The sequence below is a fragment of the Uloborus diversus genome, chromosome 4 (assembly GCF_026930045.1).
Source record: "Uloborus diversus isolate 005 chromosome 4, Udiv.v.3.1, whole genome shotgun sequence".
Lineage (NCBI taxonomy): Eukaryota > Metazoa > Arthropoda > Arachnida > Araneae > Uloboridae > Uloborus > Uloborus diversus.
This window is the reverse complement of record NC_072734.1, coordinates 121,481,205-121,491,572: the sequence shown is the minus strand read 5'-3', so window position 1 is coordinate 121,491,572 and position 10,368 is coordinate 121,481,205. Positions and strand designations below refer to the sequence as shown.

The 10,368-nt window shown below is 30.9% G+C and overlaps 1 protein-coding gene across 1 annotated transcript; it reads left to right on the top strand.

Annotated features, from left to right (window-relative positions):
• The first annotated feature begins 251 nt into the window (after positions 1 to 251).
• On the top strand, positions 252 to 8,958 carry LOC129220804 (isoleucine--tRNA ligase, cytoplasmic-like). The gene is made up of 8 exons (XM_054855235.1): positions 252 to 379; positions 787 to 909; positions 3,606 to 3,762; positions 6,159 to 6,278; positions 6,403 to 6,537; positions 7,485 to 7,569; positions 8,711 to 8,839; positions 8,936 to 8,958. Exons 2-8 carry the CDS (start codon positions 791 to 793, stop codon positions 8,956 to 8,958), a joined length of 768 nt encoding a protein of 255 aa, XP_054711210.1. The 5' UTR covers positions 252 to 379; positions 787 to 790.
• Positions 8,959 to 10,368: the final 1,410 nt, after the last annotated feature.

The following is a 10,368-nucleotide window of genomic DNA, read 5'->3' as shown; positions in this document are numbered from 1 at the left end:
TAAATTAACTACGTCACCGTTGAGTGCACGTCACCCAGAGCTGTCAGCAGTCAAATCATGGCCGCACATGGTCAAATTTAAGTTTAATACAAAATTTGAGAACACATTGACTCAATTCAATCTTCTTCGTTCCTTATGACATCCAAATCTGTTTAAAAATGAAAAATCATTAATATTTCTTGAAAGAAACATAAAATTATTTATTGACTATTTGATTCTAATAGCTTGGCAACACAAACACACTACCACGATTTATATACAAAAATACATGTTTGCCGTTCGCCGATTATTCAAGTTTCCTGTTTGATTATTTGGCGATGAATTAAACTAAGATATCGTTTGATATTTTCTGATTGAGTGGAACTCGAAAAAGAAACAGGTGACAGTGTAAACAGAAGTAGTATGAATGTTATTTTCATGTTATAGTTCATTTCTTAAATGCCCTTTTTATTGTTTGTATTTAGCAGTTAAAATCGTCCTTAATAGACTTTTTAGGAACTATTTAGTGAATTGAAAGTTTCATTTCTTCCCCTGCCTTGTTTGCATAAATATGTTTTCTGTTGCGTCATCTCTTTTTGCTTCACAAACAAAAGTGGATGATGCAATTTAATAGCCTTTTTTCTAATGTTTAAATGCAATATTCAAAGTTCTTGCTGATCATTTTGTTTTTATCTTAGTTGCATCGTGAATCGTACTGCTATAATACGTTCTGTTTCCTCTTTAGGAAAAATTTTGCATTACCGAACCATTTTGCAAAAACTTATTGTATTTTAAATTCTGATTCAGAAACATGTTGCAACCTGTGCCAGAATACATTGAATTTCCAAAAGAAGAAGAGAATATTTTGCAGCTGTGGAATTCTATTCAAGCATTCAAGAAAAGCTTAAAGCTGTCAAAGGGGAAACCAAGGTATACTGCAGCATTCAAATAATGTTTTTCTAATATTTTTTAAACTTAATATATTTCGTATTTTTTTGAAAAAGTTTATTAAGCTTGTATAAAAACTTCTGAAATGGCTCTTTTTAAACTTTAAATTTGTGTTAAGAATTATTTCCAATTAATTTCATAAATATTTTTTAATTGAAAGTTTTATGGCTATTTTTTCAGCAACTTAACCTGTAACAGGCAAGGGGGAAAAGTAGGACGTGAGGTGAGGTCTCAGAGATCGTGCTCTATTTTCAAATTTTTTAAAAAATTTAATTACCTTATTCATGTAATTTTCCTTAGATGTTCTTTGAACTTTTATCCCCCTGTCCTAGGACAGAAAAATAACATTTTAATTGAAGTATACCTTTTCCGAGGAAATTTTACTAGAGCCATAAAATTTTCGAGAAAAATCGTATGCTGCAGTAAAAAATTAAAAATTAATTTAAAAATGAATCTGTTGCTTATTAATGATTTTATTTTAGTCTTTTAATATATAAATAAAGTAATATATACTGAACAGTTTAACACCAGAAAATTGATTATATGACATTACGGGAAAATTTTGACAGTACCTTAACTATTAGTATACCATCGTAATTCAGCCCTCATTGTCCCAAGAAAATTTATTATGTAAATTTGCGAACATTTCAAACAACTCTCAACCTTGTCTAGAACATTTTGCATAGCTTCTGCATATCACTAATAAGATAAATGAATCCATCTCTGTGGTCCTAACGTTAAAAGCCATATCTACTTCTGCCGAGAAAAGTTTCACTGAAGGGGAGGTGAGGTCTCACTGATTGGGGGGGTGGGGGCAATGAAATTTAAACCAAATGCACTTCCCAAAAGAAACTGATAATCCATGGGGTATTCAAGGTCACAAGACAAAAAGCTATTGGGGAAAAACCATTCAATTAGATTAAAAATGAATAGGGGTGGTGGGATATAACTTCTGAGCGGTCAGTGAGACCGCACATCTGTTACAGGTCAATAAATCGCGTTTATATAAGCCCTTATTTGTGCATCCTTAAAATCTCAGTTTATCTTGCTGTGAAAAGAATTGCTTTAATTTCGTTGCTTAATTTTCAATATACTATGCATATTTTCTCAAATGCAAACATTTACATTTTTGATATAAAGAAATGCTAGTACTGGAAAACCTATTCAATTTTTACCTTGCTAGAATTTGTGTTGATGACTGTACCAGTGAGAACATTTCTAAAAAAATCTTTCTCTGATTTTATTTTTATTCGAAAAAATATATTAACTTGTTAGGAAAGAAAGAAATTAACTTTTGTGCTGAAAAGTATAAAATAAAATACAAGGTTGATTCTCTAATGACGCTCTATTTAAGGACTTTCTCTAATGATGACTTTTCCCGGTCCCAGATGGTCCACTATAGTGTTAAAAACATTCTATTTAAGGACAATTTTTGTGGTCCCTTGAAAGTCATTAAACAGAGAGCCAACTGTAATTAAACATTAAATGCACAAATTTGCAGGAAACTGCAGACACATGTTTCAGGGTTGCAAGTCATCCCCTTTTCAATGCAAAAGAAATGAACTTGTGGATTATTAGAAGACATACAACAAAAGCATAGGGCTGTTGGCATTTAAAATTTTTCACTAGAAACTACTGTTTACTTGCAATGGAAAGAAAAAAAATCTTTAGTATACTCTTGATCTTTATTGGAGATTTATAGTTTCAGTGTTGGGCATAGGAGAGAGCAAGTGTCTTTCCAATGCGGCTAAATTCATCTAATTTCAGTGTTTTTTTGTTGAAGCTTGGTAAAAAATTTAAAGGAATGGGTAAAGGGCAATAGTTTCAAGAATTATTCCGGCTCAGAAACTGGATGATCCAGCACTGCTAAGTTCATGTACTGAATTGCCAGTTGAAGTACTATTCTACCTGGGACCAGTGCCTGTTAGCCAGCTCCCCTCGAAAACTTTGAAAAGATGCGCCTGTATTGTTGTTATTTAAATTTAAGTTTTATTATATTTTTAAAGGGGTCTTTCAGATTTAGAATTTGTTACCAGACTTAAAAGGCTTAATATGTATACCCAGGAGCAGAGGAGACATGATTCAGTTGTTTAAATTTATCAAAATAGAAGATTGTAATGGGTTAAATTTTTACACGGAAATCAGGGCGAGGGTCATTGTTTTAAGCTATTCAAATCTCAGTCTAACCTGGAAATTGGGAAAAATTACTAATTTAGAAGGGCCATGGGCACTTGAAACTGCTTGACGGAAGAGGCGGTAATGAGCAAAGGGGTGGATAGCTTTAAGAGGGTCATTGATCTTCACTGGGGACTAATAAACTGACTAGGACCAGCTTAGCTGGGCCCAGAGCCTGTTGCTGATTGTCACATTTGTATTGTGTATTTATTTAAATCGTTTACTTAATGTTTAATCAAATCTTGAAACTGATTTTCTCCTTTCCTTTTTATCTGTGCATTTCCCTATTTCATGCTGCTTTTAGGGCAGAAAAATCCATTGCAAATTCAGTTTGTGACCTCCTTGGAAATCAAAAGCTGCACTGACCAATCCTTGAAAAAAAGATATTAAAGAGAAAACTGAAAAGGCCTTACATAACAAAAAGAAGAATTTTTTTTTAAAGTTGTATATTTAGATTCCTGTTTATAACAACCAAGTAAATAAAATCTATTTTATTTATATAGGTATACCTTCTATGATGGTCCTCCATTTGCAACTGGTCTTCCTCATTATGGACATATATTAGCCGGAACTATAAAAGATATTGTGACACGTTTTGCCCAACAGTCCGGTTACCATGTGGAGAGAAGGTTTGGTTGGGATTGTCATGGTTTACCTGTGGTGTGTATTTCTTGCTTTCAGACTTACTTTTAATCATTACTTATTTACATAAGTGTTGGCCATTTTCTGCAATAGCCTTTAAATTAGTAGTATCAAATAAAGATGAAAATCTTTTTGTTTTTATATATTTATAACACTCTGTATCATTTTACCTCCAAAATGGCTTTTGAAGTTGTGATGTGTCATGAGAAAGTCCCCTAAAAAGTTAGTTCTGTGTCATTTATGTAGATTTTTTAAACTAGTTTTTTCTTGCTTGTGTACCAAACAAGTTTCATTCTAAAATGTCACTAAAATTTGTGTCATTCATTGTATATGTGCCTATCTCCGTAATTTTGAAATGTGTATTTGTTTGCTAAATATTATCGCATTTAGTTACCATATTTTCCTGCATATTATCCCCTGATTATCTGTTAAAGAAGTTCAAAACAAAGGAGGTGCGTATTATACACAGCTGCAAATTATTTGAGCTTTTTCTTTTCTTAACATCAATGCATTGAGCCTGAATTCACAGCAGGATTCGCTAGTAAAGACAGTTTTGTTGCCTGTAGGCTTGTTTAATTTACAGTGCTTGAATTTTCCTCAAATGTTTTTCAAACTGCATAAAATAACTACAGTCAAAGAAGAAGGAATTTCCATTTGCACTTGACTGTTTTCTGCTTTGTCTTGACTCTCCATCTTTAAGTAATTAGCGTACTGTTATCGTGATTTCAAGAAGAAGTCATTAATTTTGATTGTACCTTAAATATTATTACTTCTTCATATTCTTAATTTAGTTGTTGAAATACTTCGTAGTTTTTTTTAACATTGTATTATCCGCAGATTTTGGAGAGAATTTTTTTTCTTCAGGCCGATTGTAGGACCAGACCTGCAGATTATACACCACGGATAGTAAGCATGAAAATACAGTGTATCTTTCAGTATAAAAACGAAGCAAAGCTCTTTTCAAAAGATAAATACAGTCAATTCGCGATAACTCAAAGTTCGATAACTCGAATATTACTATAACTCAAACTTTTTATCTAGTCCCAATCCCTTTGTCTTTAATTCCATGCTAACTATTCTCAATGTCTCAAGATTAACTTCCTTTAACTCAAAGTTTTTTCAAAGAGGACTCGAAATTTATTTTGAAAGAACAAAAAAGAAAAGTAAGTGGTTGTGAGAGAAAAATTTATTTACCCTCGCTTGCAATTCCTGTACAATAGACCTCTAAAGCAAGAAGAACATCTGTTGAGACAATGTGCGATAATGGAGGTACACGTGTGGAAATGAGTGCGGAGAACATGTTTCTGGACTATGAATTTGCTTTTAAGCTGTCAAGTTGTCAAGTCAGCTGATTGTACCTTTATTCAAAGACTGACCTAAGTTGAGTTGTATTCCCCTTCATTCCTTAGTTCGATCATTTGCTGATAAGTTCCTAAGATACAGAGTGAGTTTTCTTTACTATCAAAGATGCCTAAGCAAGTACTCTGTCAATGATATTAAAAGAAAAAGAGAAACTTCTAAAGTGGTAGAATCCATGAATACGAATTTGAAACGAATGAAGATGTGCACCTTTCCTGAAGTAGAATTAGCTCTATTCAAGTAGTTCCAGCAATATCGAAATCAAAACCATGTTTTTGATTTTTTTTCTTTCAATATTTTTGATTAAACTTTGCATATTGTGCTAAAACTTTTAAGTTCTGTAATTTCGTCTGTTATCTGTACATATTAATTAAAATATTTGATGGTTTTTTATATTAAAATGTCGAAAACCGAAACTAGCCGTAAATCAAACTTCCGATTAGTTGAAGTTTTTCTTTGGTCCTTTTAGTTGGTTGGTTTCTTTGATTTTTATGGCGCAAGAGCCCTTGAGGGCTATACTGCGCCAAACGGTTTTTTATTATATACTGTTTATTTCGGTCCTTTTAGATTCGAGTTATTGCGAATTGACTGTATCAACTAATTAATAGTAGCTGAACACCTGTATTTGTTTCTACTATGGACAAATTTGCAAAGGGCTTTATATAACAATGTATAGTAAAATCATATACAGGAAAATACACCATTTTTATAGTGAAATGTTAAAGTAAATAATCTTGTAGTCAAGCTTGTCATTTCAATTTTTTCCAGGGGTGTCAAACATTTAATCCAAATTATGTCAAAAAACATCCAAAACCATGCCGAATTATATGTTAATATCTCATGTCATGGTGGAGTGGTTCTCTTGACCCCCTTCCCCCACCCACGCCTCTAAATAATGGCATGCTTGTTTGTAGCTAATTGTTGCTAACTTATGCATTATTTTTTAAAGTAATTTTTAGTTATTTTGAATTAAATCTTTATTTTCTCAGGATGGCAATGTTCATTTTTTTAATGCATAATCTTAATTTATTTATTTGTTGCATTATTCATTCCAGGAATATGAAATTGACAAAACACTTGGTATAAAAGGTCCAAGTGACGTTGAAAAACTTGGCATTGAACAGTATAATAATGAATGCAGAAAAATTGTGATGAGATATGCAAAACAGTGGGAGGTACTGTACTTTCTCTTATTTCAAACGAATTTCAAAATAAAGTTTATGCTTTGACAAAACTTTTTTCTGGAATCAGCACCAATAAGTATCTTTTAGTTGTACTTAAAAAATCTCTCTGTTGTAGGAAATTGTTGGCCGAATGGGTAGATGGATTGATTTTGAAAATGACTATAAAACTCTTTATCCATCATTCATGGAAAGTGTGTGGTATGTTTTCAAGCAGTTATATAACAAAGGATTTGTTTATCGTGGTGTCAAGGTAAATATTAAATGCATCTTTTGTTGTTATTTATTAATTATTATTATTTTGTATTTCATGTTATTAAATGTAAATATGTTTATGCTTCATGTTACTGAAATAAATTTTAGACTTTTGTTAGATGTAAGACTAAATCAATTTAAAACAATCAGCTTCATTTACATGATTTTACTTAATAATGTTTTTATCTGCATTTCAGTTTGGCAACACTCTTAAGGTTTTGTATGTGCTGCATTCGTCTAGATTCAGTTTAACAGTTTATTCCATGTTTTTGATGTGTCGTGTTTCGTAGTAACGTTATATGTTTAATATGTTGTTTGTTTGCCATTTTTACTTTCAGTCGAAATAAAGTTGTTTTTATGAGAATATTTCTAAACTCTACTCAGTAATTTAATATTTTTGTCATTAATATATAATATTTTCTGAACATGAAAAAATACTATCTTTGCATTGAAGGAAATTAATAATTTTTGTTTTTGTTTAACGATTCAAACAATCAAATTTTGAGCATTTTAAGATTTCTGGTTACTGAAGTATTTTATGCTTAAGTTACTGAGCATTTTTTATAAATGAAAACAGGTTTTTTTTGTAACCTCAAATGCTAACTTTTTTCAATTTCCATATAAAAGTGGTGGAAATGTTTGAAAATCAGTGATGGGCTATTGGGACTTTCCTCGTGTTTTGTAAGGCAGTTAGCCTCATTGAAGAAATTTCAAAGGAACAACCTTTATTTTTAACCTTTACTAATGTTTCATTAAATTGGTGCTGATTTACTCTAATGAAGATGCCAAGTATGTCATTTAAAAAACCAGTTGGATCATCTCGTATGTGCTTTGGACTTTTTTTTTTTTTTTTTTGAGATCAATAAGTGTTTTAACTGATACTTTTATATATATTAAATGTTTTTATCTCTGTCTTGTTTATTTATTTATTGTTATCATTATTAGGTGATGCCTTTTTCAACTGCATGTAGTACTCCCCTTTCAAATTTTGAATCTGGACAAAATTATAAAGAAGTTGTTGATCCTGCTGGTTAGTTGTTTTCTTTGTATGTTCTAAATATCTTTCGTAAAAGCTTAAGTTGTATATAATTCACTTGTTCACAGCCAGATTTAATATTTTTATCATAAACTTTATGTCACGCGCAGCATATTTAATTACACAGGGCCTAACTTTACAATAAAGTATTTAGATAACAGATCAACCACCACATCAGCGATAGCAATATCTGTTGAAAAATGAAAATCTTTGATTTATGTCAAACTGAGAGTTTTAGTCTAACTCATCCTTTTCTAACGTTTTATTTCCCTGACTTAAAAATGCTTACAACTTTTTTCTTGGTAAGTTTAGGCACTTTTGAGTTTCCAAACCGAAGGAAAAAAATCTTTGAACTGGATATTTTTTGCAGACTTTTTAGTAAAACTAAAATTGCGACAATCTATCAATTATTCCTGGTAAAAAGAGCCATTTTATGCCATTTTTGTGTCTAAAAAATTTGAAGAGTTCAGTACTTTTTTATAGTTTGTAACCCCCTCTCCCCCCCCCCATGACCCTTCCCAGATGCAGAAATACCTACCTGTCAAATTTGATCAAATTTGGATGTAAACTGGATTTGTATAAGGAACATACATACGCTCAAGCTCATACGTACATTTCGTCACCTCACAGCAACAGTAAGACATCTAATCCCAGGAATAACAGTAAGATACCCTACTGTTGCTTTGAGGCGACAATATACATACTCTTTTAATTATATAGATTTCTGGCAAATAGTATAGTGATATGGGTTTGAAAACTTAAATGTAGCAGATATCCTGATTGAAATGGATGAAATCTGTGCTGTGCATTTGCAATGCCTGATCCTCCTTCATGTCTAAACTTTTCTGATACTTTTTTACTGAGCATTATTTCACAAACTTCATCTTCAGCAATTTCACTAATAAGAGGATACTGAAATTTAATTTTGGATTATTTTGTATTTAAACTTACGTAAACCATTGTGGCTGTTGCACTGAGCTTGAGAAGGAGTCGCATTTTGTCCACCATTGGTATAATTTAGTTTGTATATTTTAATTATTTCATAAATTATGATCAGAAATTCATCATATCATCTCTGAAATTTGTCTTGAAATATAGATGATAGCATGCCACAGTTTTTAAACTTTTATTTCAGTGATTGTCAGTTTTCCTTTGGATGAAACTCCAGATGTGTCTGTGATAGCTTGGACAACAACCCCATGGACTTTACCTAGCAATTTATCAATTTGTGTGCACCCTGAGTTAGACTATGTCAAAGTTAAAGGTAATTTTTAAAACAATTATTCAACTCTTGTTTTCCTTTTTTAGTATTCTGCTTGTTCCATTTTTTGTCTTATACAGTTCAACATATTCTTTACAGGCTTGACTATAATGACACTTTAAGTTTTTAGTGGTAGAAAACCTTTCTGCTGAAATCAAATAAAAAAAATAAATAAAAATATACCTTTGATACACCTTATTAGTTCTTAAGCTGATGAAATTAGGTGTCTAAACACATATACTACACACTTTTGTAAAAAGTCAGTGAAATATTTGGACAACAATTTAACTCCTATCGTATTTATTTTTTTTCTTATCTTTTTTATTATTAATATATTATATATATATATATATATATATATATATATATATATATATATATATATATATATATATATATATATATATATATATATACACAGTGAAGCACCGTTTATATGTTAACAAGTGGTGCTTTTGCCCATTGTTACTCTATATTGCATGTACTGGAGCTTAAACATTCTCTTTTTGTTCTTTGTTAAAAATTTAGGTCTTTTGACCATATTTAATGAATTCTCCACGGCTGATGAGCTCTGGATTCATACTTTGTCTTTTTCTACTTAATAGCTGTTTGCAATTTTCCTTTTTCTCATCATTAATTATTTATAATTTGTTTAATATTTGCAATTCTGTTTGCTTAATTTTATATTTACTTGGCTTTTTAGTTTTGCTGTGTTGCGCATCTATGGGCTCTTGGTGTGGTCTTTTCAATATTTTTCACTTTTTTTATTATCATTATTGTGTATATATATATATATATATTTAAGTTTTCTTTTTGGAAAAAATTAACAACTTTTTAAGTTGCCTTGTCTTTTGACGTGAAAGTTTGTTGAAACGTTTCTTCAAAAAACTGAATGGCCCAAACAAGGTCAGTCTTTTGGATCCAAATTTCAATTTTAAAACTAGGCGTACTAGTCACAAGCGGCTCTTTTAACTAAGGCACTATCCCCATGCACAGCAGAAATGTTTCAAGCAACTTTTATAGCCACAGCAGCTTTATTAAAAGCAAAAAGAATGGAAAGTCGAAAAAGTTTGTTTTTCTCAACTTGACATATCATCTTAATGATTTGAAGTAACTTTAATTAGCTTTAGCAAAATCAAAAAAGGTTTTGGTAGAACAAAATATCCTTATTCAAGTATTATAAAAAATTTTGATGACATGCCGAAAGTTAAGATTAAAAAAAGTAACAGGAACTTAATTCCTTATCTGACATTTTTTGTTTTACTTTTCAAAGAAGCAAGTAGGTTTTTCTGTTCTTTAACTTTTTGTTTACATTTTAAACTGGGGATGTAGTTTTTAATCAAAGATTTGCTTTGAATTGATTGTATCGTCTAAAAAATTGATATTCCTAATAAAGAAAAAACGTCTAGATTGAACTCATAAATTCGTAAAAATGGGCTGTTCTAAAAGTATCTGAAAGGTTATGTTTCCAGGAATCTACCAAGAGAGCAAATTGGTCTGTTTATGGACCCTTTTTCAAAATTTCAAATAAC

Coding starts and splice junctions, on each gene's coding strand:
- LOC129220804 (XM_054855235.1), top strand. CDS start 791: ATGTTGCAACCTGTGCCAGAATACATTGAATTTCCAAAAGAAGAAGAG. Junction 910..3,605: donor CTGTCAAAGGGGAAACCAAG/GTATACTGCAGC, acceptor TTATTTATATAG/GTATACCTTCTATGATGGTC. Junction 6,279..6,402: donor GATATGCAAAACAGTGGGAG/GTACTGTACTTT, acceptor TCTCTGTTGTAG/GAAATTGTTGGCCGAATGGG.